This window comes from Callithrix jacchus, chromosome 14, assembly GCF_049354715.1.
Source record: "Callithrix jacchus isolate 240 chromosome 14, calJac240_pri, whole genome shotgun sequence".
Classification (NCBI taxonomy): Eukaryota; Metazoa; Chordata; class Mammalia; order Primates; family Cebidae; genus Callithrix; species Callithrix jacchus.
This window is the reverse complement of record NC_133515.1, coordinates 107,902,333-107,930,094: the sequence shown is the minus strand read 5'-3', so window position 1 is coordinate 107,930,094 and position 27,762 is coordinate 107,902,333. Positions and strand designations below refer to the sequence as shown.

The window sequence follows — 27,762 nt, the reverse complement described above, 5'->3', positions numbered from 1 at the left end:
GGGCAGGTAGGTAGGGCATGGCCTTAATGGTTGGCGACTGGGGGCAGGGGGGTAGATAGGGCGTGGCAGTGATAGGGTCAAGTACATCACGTGTCATACAGGTAGGGGCTCAAGACTTTCAGGTAGCTGAGATGTGAGGTAAGGAGCATAATGCATCCAGCACTTTTCCATACTTGTTAAGAAAGAACAAAGACATTAAGATTTACGTTACTGTTACTGATGATCTCGTCTAGGAAAAAGGAACCAGGTGCAGAAGTTGATCATGAGAGTGGACATGGAACATGACCCCTGAAACACAGCATCACATAGAGACAATTAAGCCCCCGGATGTCTGCAGGCCTCCCTGACAGCGTCAGGCCTACCGCGACAGCATGGAGGTGCGGAGTTTTCTCCTAACTCCTCCTGGGAAGGAGGCATCTCAGCCATTTTGGATGTCTCATTCCCTAGCTGGCTAAACAGCGGGCGCTTTCCCAGTGCTTCTGCGGCACAGCCGAGGCGCCCTCCAGCAGCCCTTACATGGGTGTGACAGAGGGCTTAAAGCGTCTGGCCTTAGGGTCATTCCTTTGACAGTATCACCCCAGGTTCACATTTCCGACCTGAGAGGCATTAGTAAAAGAATTAGGATCACCTATGAATAACTAATCACTACTAAGGTTCTATTTCCAGTTACTTTCTTCTTCATTATTTATATGGAAATAGGCTGAGGCTTCTGGCTCCTGCCTCCGCTCTTATGCGATCCCCCTACAATGGCAGTGGTTTCCCCCATACTGTTCCTGGTAGTGAAGATCACGAGATCTGATGGTTTTATAAATGGGCATTTCCCTGCACAAGCTCTCTTGCCTGCCACCAAGTAAGACATGACTTTGCTCCTCCTTCAGCTTCTGCCAGGATTGCGGGTCCTCCCCAGCCACGTGGAACTGAGTCAAGTAAACGTTTTTTCTTTATGAATGACCTGGCCTGGGGTATGTCTTATTAGCAGAGAACAGACTAGTCCAGGTCCTCTTCAGCCTGACATGGACACACTGGGGCCTCCTGGAGTGTCTTCTGCTCCTACTCTTCTCCCCTCCCACCATTCTGTTCCTGCGGTGTTCTTTGTCTCCATCTTTTAATGCTTCTGTTAAAAACCATTGAGAACCTTCTGTTCCCTGTGTGGTTAAATCTAGATTCTTCACTGTGGCTTATATTTCAGTAACATAAATTCTCTCAGGTACCTTTAAGGGAATGTAGAACAACTCTCTTGAAAGATGAGCAGATTCTTAGCTTTCTCACTGGCCTCCATGGGGAAGTCTTAGGACTCTGTATACCAGCATTGCAGAGGAATGTTGAAGGGAATAGGTGCTCTCAAGGGAGGAAGCACTGGAATCCCAGTGCTGGTGGGACCTCTTAGACACCATCTATATTTATAAATGAGGAAAAGCTCAGTGAGGCAGAATGCCTTGGGCGCAGTCTTAAAGCTAGTCCCCAGCAGGGCTAGGACTGAATGTTCCGTCCTCCCTTTTCTTCATCAGTGCCTTGGTACCACACCACACAGAGCAATGAAAATGCATGGAGACATCAGTCTAGTGGGGCACACCTGATGGTGATGCCCACACCCCGCAGCTGGGAGCAGAGAGGAGAGCCACTCCTTGCGGAAGTCAGAGGAAACTCCCAGAGGAGACAGAATTGGGGTCAGGGGGATGGAGAAAGCAGGGGGTTGTTCAGAGCACAGATAGGAAGGGAATGAATCCGCGCAAACACACCTGGAGGGTAATGCCACAGACGCCCTGAGAGAGTTTGGCAAACCTTCAGGGCAGAGCTTAGCTCCAGTGGGGCTGAGGGGATTGGAAGTGGAGCAGGTGGATGGGGTAGACCTGTAAGAGACAGAGGGGACTGACTTTTAAGGTTCAAGCCAGCCTGGAGGATTTTGGGGTAAGGTTGGTGCTGACATGTGGGGGTTCACTCAGAGTGGTGGCAAAAATATTAAGGGAAAAATATTAGAGATAGCTTTAGGGAATAGTCACAAACCTTTTTGGAAAGCCAAAGGCTTACATAGCTTGTAATGATTTAATGGGTCGGAGGCACTGGCTCTTACCCTAGGGTATTAGGACAGTGCAGTAAATACTAGAAATTATAAAAAGTTTCTCCAGATAAGTCTGTTTACCTCCATTAGCAAAACCTTTGATCATCTGCAGGTGCTTAAGTGCCTTCTACTCAGGGGGTCAGCAGAAGTTAATCACCCTCTAATGTTTGTCATCCAAAGACCCTTGCCCTTCCATATACTAAAGAAAAGCCTGGAGTAGGGGCTGCTGAAGGCTGGCCGCCATTAATTCCTTCCACTGAGTGGCCGGGACACTCCAGCTCACTCTTCCACTGTATTCTGTGCTTGAGTGTATGTTATTCATCCGTCTCTGAGTCAGGGTCTGCAAGACAGTCCCCTGCAGGTGGTGACTCTGACACTGACACAGGAAGATGTGGGCTTTGCCTGCACCACGACAGCTACACGTAGGGGAGCTTGGATGCAGAGGACCAGGGCCAGGATGGGAGGTAGGAAGCCGCCAGAGCAGGGAAGAGGAGATCGGCGTCTATGCCCAGCCTGTGGAGTGGAAAGTAACAAGTAACAGTAAAAAGACAGTTGAGATCAAGGAAGGTTATGTTTCAGAGCACGCTCCCTTGTTGGCTGAGCCATTTGGCCTGCTTTTCGGGGTGCTGGAGGGTGGGTGGGTGCCTGAGGTCTTTGGCTTGCTTTTTGGGGTGCTGGAAGGAGGGTGAGTGCCTGGCCTTTGTGTTCCTGGGGACTGCTTAGCAGTTCGTCCGCAGGAGCCTGGCTTCCAGGTGAAGACATTCTGCCCTGGCTGATCCAGTGTGGTTCTGGCTGCTTCAGTCTCATGGGATCTTCCTGAGCTTAGTGCTGACTTCCAAGAGCATCACTAAATCCCCCAATATTCAGAATAACCGAAGGACACCCTTACCTAGGTATGCCCAGTTCTCACTCATATGACTCCTCCCTTAGTCCAGCTTAATTACAATGCCTAATTGGAAATAACACAAATACATCCAAAATGACTTATTTCCTCTTTAGCTGTGCCCTGGAGAGAGGAAGTCACAAGTTAGCCGTTCATGGTGTCACTCAGAAAGCAGACGGTTTATACCTTGGCATCACCTCACCTGAATTCTGAAACAAGAAGAAAAAAAAAGCTAAAACACTGGCCATGGCAAACATGAGAAAAGGTTGAGATGATGAGACTTTTTCCTTTCTTCTGTTGTGCTTCCCTCCACCTGGGAGCTCACCACCTCGCATCTGACAGGAGGAGCCCTGGCACTTTTCATTTTCTAACCCTCACAAAAATGCTACAAATATTATTTTTGCCCATTTTATAGATCAGAAAACCTAAGTCTCAGTTAAGTTCACCTACTCACGGTGAAAGTGAATGACCCATGATGCCAGAATGTGAGCTGTCCCATGAACTCTAAGGATGGTTCTCTCCACCAAATCATTTTGTTACCTAGTGCTTCTGAAACAGGGTTCTGTAGAGGCAGGGAGGGCTCGTTACTTTAAAAGAGAAGCTCAGTCTGTTTCAGAAAATGTGTTCTGAGTATCACCCATGCGTGTATCCACTCAGGGTTTGCAGGGACTCTTGCAGTCTGTCCCCAGTCCTATATTTCAGAAGGAAGAACTCTGGCTGCTACCCCCATGATGAGAGCATGTTTCAGGTTTCTGTTGTGAAATGATGGCAGGTGGGGGTCACTTGTTTACTGAGGGCCTTCCTGTTCTCTGGAATGCTCAACTTGTATATGAAGATGAGTCCTGCACAGGAAGCCCCCCTCCAACACACACACACACACACACACACACACACACACACACACCCCATTTGCTTATATAATATTTAGGCAAGGCTGACAAGTTTCCTCTATTTCTCTTTACAATATTTATTTCATCATTTGTCTTTTTTCTCCTGTATTGCATTAAGTATCTCTTGAAAATGACTTCTGTGAAATACTCCCATATGCATTTAAACTTGTACAGCATAATTTTTCAGTTTTTAGTGAAATTGTGAAAGTCAGTTTAGATATTTGCAACTGGCGAGAAATCTTTTTATTTGATTCCCATGTTATTTTCTTCTCTGGCTGGTATATAGAGAGTTGGAAGGAATCTCAATAGGCCTCTATCTACCGTTTACTGAAAATGTGGTTTTAGACCAGAAGCATGAGCATTGTCTGAGAACTAGTCAGAAATACAGAATCTCATCCCCACCTCAAACCTCCTGCATCAGAACCTGGATTTTCAAAAGATCCCTAGGTAATCAAGATGTACATTATATTAGCTCTTCATTACTGTATAACAAATGAGAAAAACTTAGTGCCTTGAAACATGTTTATCATCTCCCACTTTCCATGGGTCTAACTAGGTTCTCTGCTCATAGTCTCACAAGGGTGAGAAGATGCCAGCTGGGCTGTGTTTTCATTTGGAGGCTCAATGGGGGAAGAGTCTGTTTTCCAGTTCTTTCTGATTGTTGGCAGAATTTATTTCCTTCCGTATGACTGTGATCTCAGTGTTTTGTCATCTGGAGGCCACCGGTGAGTCTTGGAGACTGCCTACACTTCGATGCCATGTGAGTTTCCTCAACATGGATGCTTATTGCATCAAATCAGCAAAGAAGATTTATTTCTAGTGTGTGAGAGCACGATGAAGGACTATCTGTTTTTGTGTTTATGTACACATTTGTAAGGTACTTGGACGTGCTTTGCTCAAGAACGAGGCTGAGGCAGATAGCCAGACCTGCATGACTCAGCAGGATTGGTGCACAGTCACACACCTTCGCTTGTTATATAACCTGTTTGTATAAGCTCATACTTGGCTTGGAGCCACTGTCGTTTGAGAAGGATATAACTGCCCTGCTGAGGCTGTACAGGTGCTCTTGGGCGTGGCTTGACCTGGCTCTTGTGCAGGAGCTGGCACCAGAGACAGTCTAAGGTATTTTATTATAGCCGTACAAACAGACTAAGACACTTCGCTTCTGCACCAATTTTCTTAAGTGACACACCTGGGTTTCCTGCTCCCCTCATTTACTTCTTGTTTTTTTTTTTTTTTTTTTTGAGACGGAGTTTCGCACTTGTTACCCAGGCTGGAGTGCAGTGGGATCTCGGCTCACCGCAACCTCCACCTCCTGGGTTCAGGCAATTCTCCTGCCTCAGCCTCCTGAGTAGCTGGGTTTACAGGCACACGCCACCATGCCCAGCTAAATTTTTGTATTTTTAGTAGAGACGGGGTTTCACCATGGTGACCAGGATGGTTTTGATCTCTTGACCTCGTGATCCACCCGCCTCAGCCTCCCAAAGTGCCGGGATTACAGGCGTGAGCCACCTCATTTGCTTTTTAACCACTGTCCCTAGCTCCTGCACCATCGTTCCACCCAAACCTCTCCTGCTGAAGCCGTTAGTGACTTCTCTGCCACCACGCCCTGCAGGTGCTTTTCTCCACTCTTCCTAATGGCTACTCATGAGCATTGGTAGGTTGGCACCTCCTCTTTGAAACTCTCTTCCTTTACTGTCCTGTATCTCTCACTTTTCCAGTTTCCTTTCCACCTTTCTGGAAATTTTTTTCTCAGCCTGCATTGTGCCTTCCCTTCTCTTCTAAGCTTTGCAAATGATGGGATTATTCAATGCTGAGCCTTGTAGCTCTTCTCAATGAGCTTTCTTTTCCAGGCCATGCCCCCAACCTCCTCAGCATAAAATGCTTCTCTGAGCTGCGGTCTCACACACTGAATGGTGCTCAGTATCTCCACTTGATTTGGTCTCAAAAGTTCTTCAAATTACACCTGCTCTCAATTCAGTGTTTGAAAGCATTACATCACCTTTAGCCTACTCCTTCCCCACAGCTCCGTGACTTAGTACTGACACCACCATCCTCTCTGCTCTTCCTCCTCAAAACCATTCTTGACACTGCCCTCTCCAGCACTCACACGTCTATCTTTCACAAAGTTATTTCAATTTTACCCGTAAATATCTCCCCAGCACGTTTGTATGTTACCATTTGCATGGCCAGGAGTCTAAGTAAAGCCATTACCCACTCCTATGTGGGCTACTGCCCAGGTGAGTCTGAAACCCCAGCAGGTACCATTTATCATGTCTGCACTTTCCCAGGCAACATTCACAGTTCCAAATTCCAATCATTCCCATGATTCTAAGTTGATTATCAGGAAGTAAACTGAAAATCTCAGGTCTGTTCTCACCAGTGGAGAATGGAGTTCACAAAAACCATCCACGGAGCAAACATAGCCCTGTCCTGGGCAGGTCTCCAGGACCTTCCTCAAAGCAAGTGACTTTCCTTGTCACTTGCTTCCTCTCATGGTCTGGACCTTTGTACCCAGATGCTAGGTGAGCATGCATGCTTTGTAACCCACTGCCTTCTAGCGAGGGTCCTTATGGAGCCTCTGCTCTGTCCAGTAACTAGTCAGGAGACTGTGTGGAGGCTTTATTTCCTTCCCCAGCCCTAGCCCAGTGGTTTGCTGGGAATCTCTCACCAGTAAAACTGATTTTAGCATTAGAGTTAATGACTTTATTTCTCTGTGGTCTTGGTTCTCTTACAAATTGAGAGGCCTATAAAATGTAGTGACCAGGTGGAGGAGAGCCTCATGGTAGCTGTTCTGATCTCATTATGCCCTCTGACATGCTCACTGTCAGTCTCTCTTCAAAGGCATCTCCATGCCAGAATGAACTTGCTTCCTTCCATCCCACACCCTTGGTAAGATGTGTCTGTGCTTCCCTTACAACCTTGTCATTCATCCCATCCAACCCTTAGTTTCTCAGGCAATTGTGTGACATCTCTCTCCTCTGACCCTTGTGACTGTTAGATTGAATTGTGTCATTCTTCCCTCCCACCAAATTTATATATCAAAGCACTAATCCCTATTACCTGAGAATGTGGCTGTATTTGGTGATAAGGCCTTTATGGAGGTAATTAAGGTTAAAAAAAGGGAGTTAGGCTTTGCTTTAAGCCAATCTGACTGGAGTCCTTAAAGAAGAAGAGATCAAGACACATGGAGAGATGCCAGGGATGCGCCGGCAGAGAAGAAAGATCACCTGAGGATGCAGGGAGAAGAGGGTCACCCGCAAGCCAAGGTGAGAGGCCCCAGAAGAAACCAGCCCTGCTGACGCCTTGACCCTGGACTTCCAGCATTGAGAACAGTGAGGAAATACATGTCTGTCGTTTAAGTTGCCCTCTGATATTTTTGCTGTGGCAGCCCCACCTGACTAACACAGTGACACTGTCTGATTAATCTTTCCTTATGCGCTTCAGGCACACACCAACCATCCCTCCTCCTCCCCAGCCCACCCACCATTCTCAATCTGAGGGTATCTTGGCTCTTAATTTTCTTCTACGTCATTCCAGTCTGGTTCCTGCAGCACTAGCCCAATTCTGTTTTCAGTGTTGAATATTCTCCCAGCAGCATTTCCTGCTGCAGCTCTCAAGTGGAATCTCCACTACGCATTTTGTTCAGTCCTCAGGGCCCACAGTTGATTCAAATTCCATGGTCTCCCCAGTTGTGGCCTTCTCTTCCCTTGCCTCAAAAACTACTTTGAAAGCATCTCCTTGTCTCTTCCTTGTCTGCGTATCTCATGCACCTGCCTCCATTGCAGTAAGGACAATATTAAATATGGGCACCAAAAACTCCCTCAGGAAGGGGGTTGCAGGGCAGTGAGACGGTAGACAGTCAGGAGAGCTGGGATGTCAACCTCAGTTCGCTTGCTAGCTACACTTAGAAATATACTCTTTTTTCTGATTCTCAAGTTTTTAATTTGCCAAATATTGAAAATAACTCACATCTCTGATTGCTTTCCAATGGATGAGGAAGCCCCTATTTGCCTTTCATGTAGGAGAGAGGTTCCATTCATCATGTGGGGACTGGAGTTAAGATCTAACAATCCTGGAATTGTCAAATTCTAGTCGTTGTGCATCGAACTGAATAAATGTTAGATAGTCCCACCATCACCGTCATAATCACTTAGAGTGGAGAGATAAAGACTGAAAAAAATGCTGGTACGTTTTCTCATACAAATCTGCCCGGGGATCAAACGTTAACCAGAGATGTATTAGCGTACGTTGTAGTCAGCAAAGAGACTGGTAGCATTTCAGACGCTCCCTGGAGGACGGAGAACTGGAACTGGGTGGTCAAGGGATGTGCAGGTTTAAAATGAATGAAGGGAAGTGGAGAAGTTAATGCATGTGGCACTTCTGACACATGCCAGGTGCTTAATAAATGTCACTTAATCCTCACAACAGTAAAGAGGTAAAACTATCTTCTTAATCTGAGTACTGACAGTGTGCCAGGCATTAGATAAGTCAATTTGATTCTGAGATGGCTGCCAGGGTAACATAAGTTCACCCTTCACCCTGAGGACCAAGGGACAGTTCTAAAGAGCTGAGACTTGACGAAAAAGTAGGAGTTAGATCAAAACGAGGAAAGAGAAGGGAAGTAATGACTGAGAAAAGGGTACCCCAAGCGATAATGATAACATGAGCTCAGGCACTCAGTTGTGAAACCACACGAAGTGTATGGGGAAAATCCAAAATAAAAGTCATTATCAGAATGTTTTTAGCCCTTATTCTGAAAAATAATTAAACATAGAAACATCTAGAATAGTTTAGAAAACCTCTATGAATCGAATATCATAATAAACTATCATCAGATTGTGGCCATCAACTTCAACTCTCCTTCCATCTGCATCTATTCATGCTCCAGTCCTTATATTCTAAGGCAAATATCAGGTACCTGTGATTAATTTCTAAATAGCATCTATTCATGCTCCAGTCCATATATTCTAAGGCAGATATCAGGTACCTGTGATTAATTTCTAAATAGCATCTATTCATGCTCCAGTCCTTATATTCTAAGGCAGATATTAGGTACCTGTGATTAATTTCTAAATATCTTTCCAGGTGTTTCCAAAGGATAAAAACTCTTTATTAAACATAGCTCTAATAATATCCCATCTAAAAAAGTTAATGATTTTTTGTATTACACATCTCTAGTTGGTGTCTAAATCTCCTATTATTTTAGAGATTTTATATTGGTTGGTTTTCATCGGAATCCAATAAAGGCATATACATGCAGTTGTTAGGCATATATAAGTCTCTTTGGCTCTACAGGTTTCTTCTTCTTCTATTTTTTTTCTTGCAAGGTTTTTGTTAAAACCCTTTTTTTCTATAGAGCACCCCACATTTTGCATTTTGCCAACTCTATCCCTGTGTGCTGAGATACGCTCCCCTTCTCCTGCACCAGCTGTATGTATGCAGGTCATGGTAGTTACCTGGATATATGCATGGCAGGTCCATCTAGAGGTGCATTTAAAGAACTTAGAATGTGAGCTTTGTAACATGGATTGAGACAGGGTGAGGTGAGAGACATGGGTTTTGTTTTTAATATTGTAAATGTACCAAAATAATATTGTAAAGGATTTTACCAAAGACTTCAACTCTCAGTGTATCCTGTTCTGTCCATGCCCCATGTTCCCGTCCCACCCACTTCCTGAGTCGTGCAGCAAGGCCATCTATGCCCATGTCGTCTGGTAGGGTTATTGCATCAAACATGCAGAGAGAGACAAAAGAGTCAAGTGTCAGTTCTCTCGTTTCAGAAGAGACTTTTGTTGAAGATGCAGAGTGACCAGTATAGACAGAACCCTGGGGACCAGCTGGAGGCAGATAGCTCAAGCCATACCAGAAGGTTTATGTGCCAGCAACCAGAGTCCAGCAATCAAGGAGAAATCTCAATAAATTCTGATGATGGCAGAGCTGAGCAGTGAGAACCCAACACTTTCCTTCTCATTGCTTCGGTTCTCAAGAACTTATACCAAACCGGAGGAGAAAGGGTGAGGGAGACGCACTAAACCAACCAATAATAATCTGAGCCAAGGCTTTGGCTCAAACACTTACTTATCTCCTGTGTCTGTGTGCACACATTTCTATAGGCCCTGGTTCCATCACAAGCAACTGGCTAAAGAACAGGGTTCAGGCAAGTCTTTTGCTGTCAGAATGTTTTCAGAACGCAACTGACAACAAAAGCCTTGATTTGATTAACATGAACTGCTTACAATTTAACTTTCTTCTCTTGAGTGAAAGTGGTGCTGTAGGTAGAAAAAGGAAGTTATGTTGTTCTGGACATCTGAACCCACAGAAGGCCTTATTTGTGTGGTGGCTTGTTTGTTAAACAAGTGGCTTAAAATGCTGCCATAGGAAAACAGCACATTTAAATTATTATTCCCCATCACATACGTGTCTTGAAACATTATCCATGTTCTGGAATTTTCTTTTTTCTTTTCTTTTTCTTTTTTTTTTGAGACAGAGTTTCACTCTTGTTACCCAGGCTGGAGTGCAATGGCGCCATCTCGGCTCACCGCAACCTCCGCCTCCCGGGTTCAGGCAATTCTCCTGCCTCAGCCTCCTGAGTAGCTGGGATTACAGGCACGCGCCACCATGCCCAGCTAAATTTTGTATTTGTAGTAGAGATGGGGTTTCACCATGTTGACCAGGATGGTCTCGATCTCTTGACCTAGTGATCCACCCGCATTGGCCTCCCAAAGTGCTGGGATTACAGGCCTGAGCCACTGTGCCCAGCTGTGTTCTGGAATTTTCATTCAGATTTCAGAATGAATTTTCTAGAATGAATCTACTGCTATACACAGTTCCACCAACTGTGTCTCCTCTCTCTCCTTCATCCCTCCTCTCACTTCTCTTCCTTATGTTTTTCTTCTTTTCTGTCCCTTCCATTCACACTTTCCTCAAAACATTTGAAAGTTGAAGTATGACAGAATCCCATTTTTTCCTAATCTAAGATTTCCAGATGGATTATACCGGCATTCTGCTTTCCCAGAAAGATTTCCAGGGGCAGGACAGAGGGCACATGTACTGTTCCAAGCTGTCCGGGGCCTCTGTGTGGTCATCCATCATTTTCTTCAGGCACACGATGACCTGCAGGGCTAGATGTTGCTTTTGTTACCTTCTAATCCCAAAGGATTCAGACAGACTAACATTCCAACACCCTTTATAATCTCTTTTCCTGGAAAACTTCAGCCAGAATAAACTAAAACTGAAATGGAGAGAAAGGTCACTGCATGTTTCTGGATCCCCAAATTTCCATTCCAGATTTCGGGCTGATGTTTCCAGCTTATGGTCCCTAAGCACATCATTGTCACGCGTGGTTACCAAGACCCCACCAGAGATGCATAGCATTCCCTTTCTGTCTTCTCACCTGCAAGAATTTATAACCTCTTCCGACACCCCCTCTTAGATAGAGCCTTTCCTGTGCAGTCAGCCACCCGATCCCACCGCCCCAGCAATCTCTGCAGGCTTTTCTTTTTCTTATGCTCTAGTGGTGTGTGGCCAGATCAGCACGTCAGCATTTGTGTTGAATTACAAATACCTATGTATTCCTTTTTGGCATGTAGTTTCTTTGAGAGGAGATGGGACCTGAGTGTAAGTTTGTTTTTCCTAGTGTCTAGTAGGTGGCACTAAAATGATTTCTAGAAGGCTATATGGAACCTAGGGAATCAAAAGGGAAATAAAGCAACGTTTTGACGGCCTGGGCTCTGCCATGGTAGTGGCCCAAGTGTTTCTACTCTGCTTACCCCTGACATTTTTATGAGTTCTCCATGCATATCAAAAAGCTGCTGAGCTTGCCCATCAGGTCCAAATTAATTCCCGATGTTCAGGCAAAAGAAGAACATAGCACTCTGACAACTCACCCGAAGCTCATTTATGTAAACATTTTTTCTGCACAGTTTTATGTCTTCAAGTTGGTTTCTGACTTCCAATGTCAGCACAGAGCTCTCATGGGAGTATAACATTCAAACCAGGCTTCAGCTGAATATTTATGAATGTTTCGTAGTAGCTGCTTTCTATTGTTCCTGGAAGATTTTTATTATTTAGAGAGCAATTAATCATATTCTGAGGGGAAAATGGGAGGGCAAAATCACATGGAGAGAGTTATGATGGTTTTTTTCTTCCAAGATGAGCAAAATAGTCATTTCAGCCAAGGGTTTCTCAAGGATTTGCTTATCTCCTGTGTCTATCTGCACGCAGTTCTGTGGGCCATGTTTCCATCACAAGCAACCAGCTAAAGAATAGGGTTCAGGCAAGTCTTCTGCTGTCAGAATTGATCACTGTTGGCACATTGCTCTTTAGGGTCTGTGATTTAGGCTGACTGCTGAGCCTAGAACTAGATCTTAAATTTACTTTGCTAAGGAAAGCATTACTTTTAAAATCATTCAACATGAGAGTGAGAGACATTTATAGTTTGTAGAAGATAATATAAAGAAGGATGAATACCTTGTTGAGTGCTTGTTGTATGCTTTAGGTATACAGACAGACTAACATTGTTGTCTGCTTTAGGTATACAGACAGACTAACATTGTTGTCTGCTTTAGGTATACAGACAGACTAACATTGTTGTCTGCTTTAGGTATACAGACAGACTAACATTGTTGTATGTTTTAGGTATACAGACAGACTAACATTCCAACACTCTTTATAATCTTTTTTTTTTAATTAACCTATTTTTATTGTTCTGCTTGGACCTTAACTATGGCATAATGAATTTGCTAATTCAAAAGGTTGCAGAGCCAGTAACCCCAGTGTCATCTGGAGACCATTTGAGGTGCTTTTAAGCATTTTCTTGAATTCTATTGTTTGCTTTGAAAACATGGGGTTTAAACAGTCAAGGAAAACTCGTTCTGTCTCATTATTCAGGAGCACTTCTAGACACACGAGCAGCACTGCAGACAGGACGGAGTGCAGGCATTATTTGATAGACATTACCTATAATGTATTGTATGTATTATAACTAACACATATATGACAGCATTTTTTCCATTTTACTGTGATGCACAGAAAAGATGTATGAGTTTGCTATTCATAAGTAACTTGTCACTCCAAAACCCAGTTGCTGAAAACAGTGAGCATCTGCTATTGTCGATGAGTTGAGGGGTGACCTGGGCAGTTCTAATCTCAGTAGAGATAACTCAGGCACCTGTGACCAGCTCTGACTGGGCTGGGTACCTGGTTCTGCCAATTGAGGCTGCGCACTCATGTGTCTTGAGCCTTGGCTGGAAAATTGGACTCACTTGGCTCTGTTTCATGCTGCTTCTCATTTCCAGCAGGTTTGGCAGGAATTGTCTTCGGTGCAGTCTGAGCAGAGGTTTGAGAAAGAGTAAAAACATGCATGGTCTCTTGAGGTCTGCGCTTGAAACTTACATTTTAATTCTGAGTTTTTTGGTGGTGGTGGTTGTGTTTTCATTTTTGCTTTTTGCCAAAGGAAATCTCAAGACTAGTTCAGAGTTAAAAGTGGAGAAGTATATTCTTCCTCTAGCTGGGAGTTCCTGCAAAGACCCATTGCAAAGGCTATGAATAGAAGAGGTCATTTAATCAAGTACAGATGTGTTTTGAGAAATGCTGCTGGGTGCTAGAAAAAGGAATGGAGGGCTTTCAATATCAACACAGAAAGGTCACAAAATATATTGCATCATAGTACTAGGGACATTTTAGCCCCAAGGTAAAATAAATTGATAATAAACAGTGAAGGGAGAAAGCCAGATAAAGTTTGCTCACCACTGGTACTGGAGCAGGGTGGACCAAAGGAAAGAAAGCAGAGATATTTATCCAGCTTCTCTGAGTCCCTGATAACATGAAAGCAGCGTCTCTCCCCTGGCCAGAGAACTGGCTGTTTAATTCTTAATCAGCTCAAATATTAAACTGCTAGTTCCTCTGCATGTTGGGATGCTCACATTATAGATTGGGTAGTTGCCAGTGAGCACCTGTCAACCCATTGATCCTCTCCTTTCTCTAGAAACTCTTCTTTTGGCGAAACAAAACAAACAGAAGACAAAATAATAAAAATGTATTAGAAATATTTTTGATCTGAGTACTGAGAAAAAAAGGTTTGACATTTATCCAGAGGCTAAGCTTTAAGCAGATGAGAGGCATGATCAGCATTGCAGCATTGCAGTTGGGGAGGAGGACACCTGGTCTGAATGCTAACACTAGATTACAGGGAAAAACCTAGATTTGGTGGTAATCCAGGTAAGAAATGATGAAGCTCCTAACCACAGCACTGGCAGTTTGTTTGAAGAAAGGAGGACATATTTAGGAGATGTTTACAGAACAGACCTTGGAAGGTGCTTACGTGTAGAGATGTGGAGGTTATAGGGAGAAATAAGCAGCTCTCTGAATTTTGTCTCTAGACCCTGGATGAATGTGCACAGCTTCCAGGGGTGGTTGATACAGGAGGAAGAGTAGGATGGGAGTGATTATGGGTTTAGTTATGGACAGGTAGAGCTTGAGGTGCACACTTGGAACTTAGTGGAAGTGTCAAAAGGTCAGGTAAATATAAGATAACAAAGCTTAGGAAAGTAATTAGGGTGGGGCCTTAATTTTAAAGCTGTTGGGTTAAAAATGAACAATAAGGATAGGGGAGTCAAAGAGGTGTTTGAGAGAGAGTTATACCAAAGGAGAAGAGGCTCGAGGTAGCTGATCAACATTAAAAATGGGCAAAAAAAGAGCAGGCACAGAAGGTACACCCAGAAGTGGCCCAAGTGGTAGAGGGAGAAAATGCGAGCAGAGAACAAAACAAGGCACAAAGAAAGAAATGATCTCATGTCCGGTGCCCCAGAGAATTCAAGAGAGATCTTTCTGAAAGTACCCATTACTGATGGCAATAAGGAGATCATTAGTGATCTTGACAAATTCCACTTCATGAAATATGCCTTAGTCCATTTTCTGTTGCTATAATAGAATACCACGCGGTGAGTAAATTATTAAGAAAAGTTTATTAAGCTCATGGTTCTGGAGGCTGGGAAGTCCAAGAGTATGGCACCAGCATCTGTTGAGAGGATTCCCATGGTGGAAAGTGGAAGGCAGAAGTGAAATGTGAGTACATGAGGCAGAGAGACACAACACAGGCTGGACTAGCTTTATTTATTTTTTTGAGATGGAGTCTTGCTCTTGTACTCCAGGTTAGAGTGCAGTGGCTCAGTCTCAGCTCACTGCAACCTCTGCCTCCCAGGTTCAAGCGATTCTCCTGTGTCAGCCTCCCAAGTAACTGGGACTACAGGCATGCGCCACCACGCCTAGCTAATTTTTTTAAAGTTTAGTAGAGATGGGGTTTCACTATGTTGGCCAGGCTGGTTTCAAACTTCTGACCTCAGGTGATTCACCTGTCTCGGCCTCCCAAAGTGCTGGGATTACAGGCGTGAGCCACTGAGCCAAGCTGGACTAGCTTTATAACAAACCAGGCTCGTGGTAACTAACCTGCTTACACAATAAAAATATTAATTCGTTTATAAGGGTTTTGCCCTCATAACTCAAACACCTCTAATTGGGCCCTACTTCTCAATGCGGTTGCATTGTGTTGTGGATTAGGTTTCCTCTGCATGAATATTTGGAGGACACATTAAAATCATAGCAGAAGAGAAAGAAGAAAACCAGAGACTAGGAGGCAGGGTTTGCCGAACATGCTTTGAAGACGTTTGAATAATGAAATGGAGAAACAGAACAGTACCAAAGAGGAAAACTTCTTTTTTTTTTTTTTATTTTTATTTTTTTGAGATGGAGTCTTGCTCTGTTGCCAGGCTGGAGTGCAGTGGTGCAATCTCGGCTCACTGCAACCTCCACCTCCTGGGTTCAAGCAATTCTTCCACCTCAGCCTCCCGAGTAGCTGGTACCACAGGCTCACGCCACTACACCTGGCTAATTTTTGTATTTTTAATAGAGACGGGGTTTCACCATGGCCAGGATGGTCTCAATCTCTTGACCGCGTGATCCACCTGCCTCCCAAAGTGCTGGAATTACAGGCGTGAGCCACCGCGCCCAGTGAGGAAACCTTTTAAAAAAGCAAAATGAAAGAGATTTATGAGCCTTTAAATGCTGATAATAAGGAACCAAGAATAAGCATGGGATATCTTGAAGTGAGGGGGCTTTAGGAAGAGGAGCACTCTTCTACCGTGACTCCAAGGGGAGGCTCACCCAAGGAGGGACAGGTGAACTAGTAGGCAGTGCCAAAGGAAAGCTAAGGGGCTTCTGTCCCCTGGCCTTCAGAACCTCACTGAAGTAAAGGGAAGAGTTCTGTGGTTTCAGTCATGGAGGGAAATGAACAGGTAGCATAGACAAACATAGGCTGCAGATTAAGGAATATTCTGGTGATGACTTTGATAGAAATTCAGGAGGATGGGAAAAGGGGAGACTGAAGTTGCCCAGAGACAGGGAAGGATAAAAGGTGGTATTTGAGCTTTGCCTTGACACATGAAGAAACAGGTCTCAGCTTTCTATAAATTGTAATTGAGGATGAAAGGAATATTCATGTGGATCCCAGAAAGTTCTAAGCAGCCCTGAAGACAGATGTGGAGGTAGCCAGGTAGGCAAACCCCTTTAGGTCACTTGCATCAGATTAAATCACCAAGCCCTGAGAACTCGGGGCAGTAGTAGGTCTTTTCTGGCCACCACAGGTAAATAAAACATTCTGTGACAATTTACATTCTAGGACAGCTCTGTGATAAAGTGAGCCTACCAGAATAGCACAATAATTCTAGCTAAGATTTATGGGTTGTCTTCTGTTGACTCATGCAATTCTGATAACATTCTAATGAGGTAGGTACCATTATTATTCCCAACATACCTATGAGAAAACTGATGTGGAAATAGGTTAATTAACTAATCTCATATCGTATGACCATTAAGCATACGATCTTGATCTCTAGTGTGGGAGTCATGCTATCCACCACCACACTGGACTGTCTCTTGAAATATATGCTGAAAAAGTGGAAGTGTTTGTGAATTAGGAAGAGGAGTTCCTTGGCATAGGTAGCATGTGAACTGAGTTTCTGCCTTATTTCCTAGGCAAGTAAGTGACTTTGATGAGAGGTATGTTTTAGCAATGTGAAGATGACCTGTGAGAGAGCATGGAGACAGGAATACCACCTTATACTAACAAACATGGCTATTTTATTACAAGGACTTATTATATGCCAGAAATTTTGCCTGGAAGTTGCAGTCATGTGATACAAGCTAACCTTTCTTGAATGGCTAAGTATCTCCCGTGAGACACCTTGTGTTTTCGGCACATTTTCTCATTGAATTCCCCCAACAACAGTATGAGTTGACATTCTCATTTCCATTTTATAACTGAGTACCAGAAACATAGAAATGTTACATCATTGGCCTGAGGTCCCACAGGTAAGAAGGAACAGAATGGAATGGGATTTCGTATGCTCTGATCCCAAAGGCAGCCCTCTTAACCAGCACTTGATGAGCACTTTTCATGGTGTATTAGCTCAGACACTTTGGCCCAAAAGTACCAAATGCCACTTTTTTAAGTGCACAAGAAAAAAGAGATGGATTTATGACATGATATAGGGAAGAATGCAGGTGCTTCTCCTATTTAATGGGAAAAGATGTGGCCTTTCTAGGAAATTCATAGTTCTCTCCAACTCCTTTGCATTGACCTTTTCCCTTCACTGCAGACTGATTCTGTAAGTTTCCCAGACATCAGTTTCCTGATTAAAACTGTACTTACGTTTCTATTTATTTTGTCCAAAAAGGATTTAGATTGACACTGGAGTCTCTTGGTTCCAAATCCGAATTCCTGGAGACAAACTCCGATTCCTGGAACACACTGACCAAATGCCTTCCTCTGACCCCACCAGCTGAAGTCAGGGCCTGGACCTGTTGTGAAATGACTGCTTCCATGTTGACCATGGCAGTTAGGGAGAGCTTAGGGAGGCAGGTTTCTCAACAGTGGGATGGGGTTGACAAAGATTCTTTTGCTTAGCCAAACTTTTGCAGAAAAGGAATTCTGAAAAAGTAATATTGTCTTTTGCTGCCAAATGCTGAGATCTGATAGATTCTTGTACAAAGTTTTATTAAAATTAGGTTTAGTATTGTACACCAGTGAAGAACTAGAATTTGGTCTTCTCCATTAAAATTACATGAAAATGTATGTCACAGAGATAGCCAAATATCTCTGTCAACTGCATAAGTATCATAATGAACTCTCGTCAGATTTTCAAGCATGGCCATCTTTTGTCATTTGCGGACAGTTATTATTTCACTTTGGTTCTTCTCTGAAAACATTTGAAATCAGCTACAGTCCACACTTGCTTCTTTCAAGATATTCCTGGAAAAGACTATGAAATTTACTTTAAAAATACAGGCTTCTGCTGAAAACTTTGAGATCAGACCAGTGGACTGGGTGAGAATTTCCAGAACTCTAATGAAGAAACTTACGGCTTCATGAAAGTTCTCTCCCAAGCTCAGGAATGACAGGGATTCCATGGAACTGACTGAACTGATGAGGACAATATTTTAGTCACTTTTTGTTCGAAACATTGCTGGTTCTTTAATATTTTGTTTTTCAAATTTAAGAAAATGTTTTCTATGTTCTCTTAAGCTGTCTATAACTCAGAACAATTTGGTAATGCATACCTTGTGAATAAAGAAGAAATAATTACTTATTCCTCCCACCTGATCCCTCTGGAGTTAGAAAACCATTAGTAAACATTTTTATTTCATGGTAATGTAGTTATTTGCATATGTGCAGGAAGAATATGGTCTTCTTGTAACGGTACACAATTGAAAACATTGGATGTATTATGAATGCTTTAACTGGGATGTTGTATCTTCAGATATGACCAGGCAACTTTAAGAAACTAAAGTTGACTTTATGGAGTCAATAAAGTCTCTTGGAAAAAAATATATATCGCCGCGGTGTGTGGCATACTGGGTTCACTTACATAGTTTTCTTCCAGGTAAATAGTGTCGCTTCCTGGCAGGCCTGGGAACCCCAGGATAGTTTGGAGACCTATAAAAGGGAAATTCACTCAAATCTCTAAGTGTTTCGAAAACACCCTGAGAGCATGTCCTTGGCTTAGCTTTCTAGTTTTAAGAGCCTTTTAACCGTTCAGTCTGAGATTACCCCATGAAAAGTTCCAGGAAAGCAAACTCAAAAAGAGTGTAGGTGGTCAATCATTATTTTTGCTGCATTTGTATAAATAATCAGGCCAAGTTAATGAGACTAAATTTATTTTGCAAGCAAATCAGTCTTTGCTTATTTTCGGTAGGAATGGAGGTGAATATATATAAAGAAAAATTATGTTTCCGAAGAAAGCTATATCACACCCATCATTAAATTTTAGCCCTGCTCATTGTTTATGTGGTTTTCTGGTTTGTCTATGCACTGGACTGGATCCTGAATTCTCCAAAATCTGGCTACCACACTCCAGACTAATATCTCCAGTTTTCTCCAGCACTGCTGACTTGGAATTGTCAACATTAAAACTGCTTCTTTCCTGGAGTCCCGAAAGCTGAACCTGGAGGACTTGATACAGACATCAGAGAGATCAGCACAAGAGCTCAGGTGTAGACAACCTTCATGACATTAAAACTGAGAACCAGGAAGGTCTGTCAGCTTGTCACTGCCTGCTCCCACTCCATCTGAAGAGGCTTCAAGCGGAGTGTTTAGATATCTTTTTGATTGGCTGCCCTCTGGGCTCAGAAACGGAGTTTCAAACCATTGATATTTTTTCCCATAAAAACAATTCCCTCGTTAAACACCTGACTGCTAGCGCTGTCAGTCTGCTGAGACTATCAAGTCCCAAAAGGTGACTCAGCAGGTCCTCAGTGAACAAAAGGTGACCAAATGAGAAAACTAAGTTATAGTGTTCAAAAGAAAGAAGAATGTCTCTCCTTTCTTTGAACAAGAGGAAGGACTGACCAAAACTCCTTGCTTGGCCAAAGTGTAGCCAGTGTCCTGAAGCTTCTCCTATGTCCATCTGCATACTAAAATCCAGTTAGGGCCAAGAACTCTGCTAAGTCAGTTTATCAAGAACTCCCCACCCTTGTTATCTGATTCCATATTTTCAACATATGACCACATTTCTCATTGTCTGCCATCCCCAAGTGACGTCTGATCACTGTGGCCTGTTTTCAGCAAGAATCCTGTTAGATTTCTTTAGCCAGAATCCCCACACCCTCACTCCTGATATCTCCTCTTAGTAATTTTCTATCCAGTGGTCTCCACCCTGCTCCTTGGCTGTAAATTCCCATTTACCAGTGCTGTGCTCTAAGGTGGGCCCAATTTCTCTTCCCTATTGCAAAATCCCATTGCAGTGGTCCCTCTATTGTGATGGTCTTAAATAATGCCTCCTTCTCTGTGCTTTAACAAGTACCATTGAGTAAGGGTTTCTCTAACAGGGTGATGGCATCTTAGAGAAATGCATTCTCCATGATATTGAATCTGAGTGTCCTCTGTGAGAGGTGAGCTGTTCATAACACATTTTGAAGATGAGAAAATTAAAACGAGTAATTCATTTGGATAATGGCAAAGTGAAACTTTATAGCGAAATGGTGGTAGGATCTAATGACTGGCTTTCAGGCATTATAGAGGAAAGAAGAATCAAGAGTGGGTTGAGCTTCCAATCCCTCTGGCCAAGAGGACGGTGCTGCTAACAGAAACAAGAAGCAGAAAGAGGGGGTGGTAGCAGAGATTTTGAGCATTGATATGTTCGTCCAGGTTGAGGCCATCAGTGGAGAGGAAGAAGATTTCAAAATGGCAGACCGAACAGGAGGCACGGAGTCAGAAGAGAAGCCAGACTGAAGATGCCAGCCCAAGGGCTAGGGGTTTTACTGAGCATAACATAGAAGCAGCTGGGAATGAGTGAGGAAACAGAAGTAGAACAATGAGCGATGGCAGATAGAGATGGGGGCTGAGCTTTCAAGTTCTAAGAGAGAACGAGCTTGGAGGACACCATCAACCCAGGTCACAGGTAATGTGGAGATGGTGTGGAGGACACCATCAAACCCAGGTCACAGGGAATGTGGAGATGGTTTGGAGGACACCATCAAGCCCAGGTCACAGGGAATGTGGAGATGGTTTGGAGGACACCATCAAACCCAGGTCACAGGGAATGTGTGGAGATGGTTTGGAGGACACCATCAAACCCAGGTCACAGGGAATGTGTGGAGATGGTTTGGAGGACACCATCAAACCCAGGTCACAGGGAATGTGTGGAGATGGTTTGGAGGACACCATCAAACCCAGGTCACAGGGAATGTGTGGAGATGGTTTGGAGGACACCATCAAACCCAGGTCACAGGGAATGTGTGGAGATGGTTTGGAGGACACCATCAAACCCAGGTCACAGGGAATGTGGAGATGGTTTGGAGGACACCATCAAACCCAGGTCACAGGGAATGTGGAGATGGTTTGGAGGACACCATCAAACCCAGGTCACAGGGAATGTGTGGAGATGGTTTGGAGGACACCATCAAACCCAGGTCACAGGGAATGTGGAGATGGTTTGGAGGACACCATCAAACCCAGGTCACAGGGAATGTGTGGAGATGGTTTGGAGGACACCATCAAACCCAGGTCACAGGTAATATGTGGAGATGGTTTGGAGGACACCATCAAGCCCAGGTCACAGGTAATGTGAACAGTCTGGGACCCAAGGGTCTCACATAGACCTGAGTGTCATCGCGTCATCGCCCCATATGCTGAAGTCCCCACACACACCTAAGTGGAGGCTGCCTGGCACTTCCTGGATTCCGGCCTCCAAGGTGGGTGCCTTTTCACGGGTTATAACAGTGCCTTATCTTCACAGCGATCCTACAAGGTAGCTTGTGTCTGTATTTCACAGCTGAGGAACCTGGAAATTGAGACAGTAACTTGCCCTGAGTCAGTGGTAGCCCAGCAAGGAAGCTGGTCAGCTCAGTCAGCCTCCAAAGCCCGTGATTTCACATGGGGCTTGTCCAGATGCACCTGATAGGTACTGAGTTGGGGGCAGCTGTGTGGGAGGCTACCTCAGCACATCAAATGTAGAGGCGCCTCGGGCCACCCTCCCGTTGCCTCCCGCTGTCTCCTGCGTGACCAGGAGGACCGTGCCACAGCCTCCAGGGCTGGATGGGACTGGCTGTAATCTGTGTGGCCAACAGATCCCTCTCTTACTTTTTAGCAATTTAGCAACAGGTTAATCCTACTTTGAGAACAAGCTTGGGCACCAGAGGGCTGTTTGGTTGGAAGTTTCTCTAGCAGGTGTTAGTTTTCTCATGCCGTCATTCCAGCATTGCCTGCTTTCTGAGTGGCTTCAGCACCTTCGTTTGCTCCACATTCTCTCTTTCCATTCCCTGTCTCTCTCTGTTCTTGACTCGGGATCACTTACGCCCTCCCGTTCACATTCCCGTCTTTCCCACTCCTTCCCCTTCATCTTCTCTCTGCCTGACTCTTTTGTTCTTTTCTGGGCAGCCTAAAATACGAGACTTTTTAATGAATCTCCAGCCATTTGTAAATAAACCCAAGGTAATAACTTACGTTTTATTCCCTCCCAAATTTTGGAAGGTTGAGTACAAGGAATCTGAGTTCAGGGAGATGAGAACTCAGGCTCAGGCTTTTACTCAAGAAGCTTACATAAAAAGCACTTGATAAGATGGTAAAGAGGCAAGTTGTAACTAGAAGTTTCTTAACATCCCAGAGATTAACTTGCTGAAATGGTTTAAAATTTTGTTTATAATGACAAGGAACAGCTTAGCTTTCAATATGTTGTCAACAGCTCTCTTGCTTCAACTTTTCAAGGTTTTGAGTTGTCTTTTTGTGTGCATGGAAGTACTAAAATAAAGACACAATTGTGTCTCAGTGGAAATGTGGCATGTGGATGAGAAGGTTCACAGTGTCTTCCAAGTATCAGGGATGTCTCAGAATTAGCCAGACTGAACTTTGAGACTCCAGGAGACTTCTGGGAGAATGAAACTCTAAAGGTCACATTCAGCAGAATCAGTAAAATGGAGCTTTGCTTCTCTCTCTCTTTTTTTTTTTTTTGAGACAGAGTTTCGCTCTTGTTACCCAGGCTGGAGTGCAATGGCGCGATCTCAGCTCACCGCAACCTCCGCCTCCTGGGTTCAGGCAATTCTCCTGCCTCAGCCTCCTGAGTAGCTGGGATTACAGGCACGTGCCACTGTGCCCAGCTAATTTTTTGTAATTTTTAGTAGAGACGGGGTTTCACCATGTTGACCAGGATGGTCTCGATCTGTTGACCTCGTGATCCACCCGCCTCGGCCTCCCAAAGTGCTGGGATTACAGGCGTGAGCCACCGCACCCAGCCTCTCTTTCTTTTTTTAAAAATCTTTTTGAGACCGGGTTTGACTCCATTACCCAGTCTACAGTGCAGTGGTGCTATTGCAGCTTACGGTAGGCTTGACCTCTCTGGACCCAAGTAATCCTCCCATGTCAGCCTCCTGAGTAGCTGGGACTACAGGCCTGTACCATCACACCCAGCTAAATTTTGTATTTTTTGCAGAGAAGGGGTTTTTCCATGTTGTGCAGTCTGAGAAATGGAGCGTTTTGTATAAAGAACAGGATGAGGTCAAGGGAAAACATTGTGACTGCTTTGCAGAGGTTAGATTTCTACCACTGGTATGAGCCGGTTGTGGATTAAATTGTGTCTCTCCAGAAGTTATGTTGAAGTCCCCCTCCCAGTACATGTAAATGTAACTTTATTTGGAAATAGAGAGTGTTTGCAGATATAATCAAGTTAGGATGAGGTTATACTGGATTAGGAAGGGCATTAATCCAATGACTGATGTCCTTCTAACATTAGGGAAATTTGGACACATACACCCAGAGGCAAGGGCTATGGGAAAACAGACGCACAGAGAGCATGCCGTGTGACGGAAGAGGTAAGAGTTGAAGTCATGCTGCCAAGAGCCAAAACATACCACGGATTGGCAGCAACCACCAGAAGCTAGGGAGAAGCCAAGACTGACCAGTCTCAGGAGTGCTGCCCTGATGAACACCCTGACTCTGGATTTCCAGCCTCCTGAACTGTGTGCCAATCCAGTTATATTGTTTTGAGACCGTTTTGCTGTGATTTTTTTCTGTTTTCTTGAGATGGAGTCTCACTCTGTCACTCAGGCTGGAGTGCAGTGGCAGGATCACAGCTCACTACAACCTCTGCCTCCCAGGTTCAAGTGATTCTCCTGCCTCAGCCTCTGGATTAGCTGCGATTACAGGAGTGTGCTGCCATGCCAGGCTAATTTTTTGTATTTGTAGTAGAGACAGGGTTTCACCATGTTGGTCAGGCTGGCCTCGAACTCCTGATCTCATGTGATGAGCCTTCCTTGGCCTCCTAAAGTGCTGAGATTACAGGTGTGAGCCACTGCATCCTGCCTTTGCTGTGATTTTTTTTTTTTTTTTTTTTTTTTTTTTTTTTTTTTTTTTTTACAGGAGCCTTGGTAAGCTGACTCAGAGCCAGGTACAGATGCACGGTTAGGCAGAAATGTGATAGGCAGCGGCTTGGATTTCCCTAGCATGGGAGGCACTGCAGAGCTCCTCATGTGCCTGATGGTCAGGGACAACACGTGAGCCAGCATCACACTTTGGACGAGGTCTTAGGGCAAAATCATGTATTATAGTCACATTACAGCCTCGCTGCTTCCCGGCTGTGACTTGGTCTGAGTTATTTACATTTGCCTTCATTTCTCAATTCCAGTTTCATTGTGATCACATTCCTGTGATGACTGCAGGTAAATGTCATTGTGGGTGAAATATAAGGAGGCCTGGCATTTACTAATTACAGGGTAAGTCCCCTCCTCACGCGGCACTTCTTGAGGTTTAGATGCTGATTGGGGTCCGTTCCTGTGATAGTGTCATATTTCAATGTGGCAAGGCTAGAGTCTCCAGTCACTCAACAAAACAGTCACCTAGGTGTTGCTCTGAAGCAATTTTGTAGATGTGACTTAACATTTACGACCAGTTTGCTTTAAGTGAAGACCATCTTTGATATTCTGGGCGGGCCTGGTCCACTTCACCAGAAGGCCTTACAAGAAGAAAGAGCTGAGGTTCTCCGAGGAAGAAATGACACCTGGAGCTCCAGTGTCTGCTCCTGCTCAAGAGGCTCCAGCCTGCCCTAAGGATTTTGGATTTGCCCAGGCAGCTCCCCACGTCGCCGAAGCTAGTTCCTAGTGGTTTTGTTTTACTGTCATTCTGCTTGACGACAGTAGGAAGTAGGATGACAGTAGCTTGATGTTGCTGTAACAGATGCCTAAAAATGGGCAAGTCGCTTTGGAATTGGGCATTGAGCAGAGGCTGGGAGAACACTTAGCCACGTGCTAGACAAAGCCCAGATTGCCTTGAGCAGACTGTTGGTAGAAATTTGGAAGCTACAGGTGCTACTGACGAGGGCGCAGATGATTCTTGCTGTAGAATCGCAGAAGGCTTAGCACAATCACGCCCTTCTGCCGTGTGAGAAGCAGAATTTGTGAGCAATGAACTCAGATATTTAACAGAGGAAATTTCATAGCAAAGTGTGGAAGGTATGGCCTGATTTCTCTTTGCTGCTTACAGATAAATGGAGGGAAGAACTGTTAAGAAAGAGAAGCCAGAGCTGGATGAAGAACTGCCTGTCGGGCTTGTAGAATCCTGCAGGAACCTCAGGAAATGGATGCGCTCTGTACGGGGCCTCCTTCGACTTTTCTGTGATTTGTGTCTCTTCTTCCTTTGCCATTCCATTCTTCACAGCATGTTGTTTTATTTTCTCACTTACCTTGCCACAGAATATTTCCCTGATTTATTTACCTGGCTCCCCGCAGGCAGTGTCCGCTTGAAGGCAATAGCAATGTCTCCATTACTGGGTCTTAGAGCTTAGTGGTGTCAGGTACAAAGCAAACCCTCAATAGGGATTTGTGTAATGAGTGAACGAATGCATGAACCAACTTTGGGACACGTGCTGAAGGATCAGGATTTTGAAGACATTCTAGAAAATCAGAACAAAAAGACCAGAAAGGCATTTTCTTGAATGGGATCCAAGTGTTTACCTCAAAGGGGATGAGCTGAAATCAGGGACGGGGCCCAGAACGAACCTAGTGTCTGGCCTGGAATCTGGGGCCTGACACTTCTGGCTTCCTGTCTTTCCTGTCCTTGAACTTCCCTCTGTCCCATACGTATCATTAAGACTCCTATGAACTCTCTGCCCCTTTTCCAGCTTCACCTGTCTGCAATCCACCCCATCTCTTCTGGCTGCACTGGACAACTCTGAGTTCCCCAAACAGCCCTGTCGCTACTCAGACTCTTACCTGGCTCTTTTCTTTGCCAGGGATCCACCCTGTCTCCATCCCTGGGAAGGTCTACTCCTCCTTCAACACCCAGCTCATGCAGTAGCCCGTGTGGAAAGCATTTCTCAGTCTCCTCCTCACCCCACGTTTGTCTGTTGGGAAGCTGCTCTACTTTGTTGTACTTTCTCATGCTGGATTACAAATGTGTCTATCACTCTCTGAAATTGAGTGTCAGCTCTGGAGGGCAGGAATGATGTGATGTTCATATTTGTATGAAGACCAACATGAGGTCAGAACACTCTGATCCATATTCATCATAGATTTGCACATATATGATGACAGTTTTCTGGAGGAGGGCAGTAGAAACTCCTAAGGAATGGGTAACAAGGAATGAATCATTTTTATAACTAACTCAAAGTCACCACTGGAGATAATAAGGTGTCGTCATGAGGTCTGGCAGTCTTACCCTCTGCAAGCAGAGGAACTCAATGCCTGGCACATTGAATGTGTTAAATAACCATTGTTATTTCAGTGAACAGTAAAAATTATAACAAACTGATGTTTGCTAAGTATATACGTTAAGCCAGGTGCTGTTCTAAGCACATCCCATGTGTGAACTTATTTAATGCTTACATTTTATTTAATCCACACAGGTGGTGAAGATATAAACTGGTCCTCATCCGGTCACACCGCTGTGAATTCAGAAGAGTCTGCTAGCTCCTCAACCCAGGTCCTCAGTGGGGTCTGTGCAGCCCACAGGGGCGTGGGGTAGGCCCACTTCAAACATCAGCTCTTCTTTGAGCATCCCTCAGTTCTCCTGTTCTCAGATCCTTTAACCCTCACAGAGCAGAGTCTGTCCATTTATCATCCCCTTTACTTGACTATCCTGTCTCTTTAGAACAGAGCACTTGCCCCATTCTCAAGACAAGACTGCAAGTTCCAGAGGGCAGGAGTGATTCTGCCTAATCCTCCCCAGAGCCCATAACAATGCCTTGCACAGAGGACACATGAAATACATTAAATTACAATGACTGTGTTACATGTTCCTGGTTTTTAGGAGTTTGGGAGCTTATACCACATAAACAAAAGTCCTTGGATTTCCAGGCACCAAAGTTTTCCTCTCGTAACACTTACCATGAGGGCGTGATAAAAACTGTGCTCACTTTGGGCCTGCATACCCATCCATTTACCCACCTTCCAGCCGACACACCTACTATTCCTCCACCCTACATTCTAGCAAGCATATGTTAGTGCAGCTGTAGCCCACACCAAATGTAATCTTGATATACAATCAAATTGAATTATGGATTTCTAGTTGACGTGTTATTGTTATAGATTAAAAAGAAGCATTAAATTGTACTTTGCAGCTTTTAAAAATTTTGTGTTGTCAACAATTTGTTGTAGATGTCTTAAATATTTTCCTGGGCCCTTAAAAGCTCCATGAACTTGGTATTCCTCTTTACTGTATAAAGAATTAAACTAGTGAAAACTCAGTATATGTCTGTCCTTTCTTCTGAGTCATAAGCTTCGAGGGGCAGAATGTCTGTGTCTGTGTCACCCATAGAGCCTCCCCCCCGCCCCCGCCACTGAGCAGAGTACCTGTAACATAGGAGGTGAACAATGAGTATTTTGAGAAGGAAGAAAAGAAAGGAAGAAAAAAAGAAAGGATGGAAGGAAGGAAGTAATAAGGGAAGAAA

The 27,762-nt window shown here is 44.3% G+C and overlaps 1 protein-coding gene across 1 annotated transcript in view; it reads left to right on the top strand.

Annotated features, from left to right (window-relative positions):
- RNF144A (ring finger protein 144A) overlaps positions 1 to 27,558 on the top strand; it is a 163,032-nt gene extending 135,474 nt beyond the window's left edge. Inside the window, exon 8 of the mRNA XM_054245245.2 lies at positions 26,719 to 27,558. Within this exon, the coding sequence (XP_054101220.2) occupies positions 26,719 to 26,733 (15 nt within the window). The 3' untranslated portion in view covers positions 26,734 to 27,558. The remainder of the gene's footprint in view (positions 1 to 26,718) is intronic.
- Positions 27,559 to 27,762: the final 204 nt, after the last annotated feature.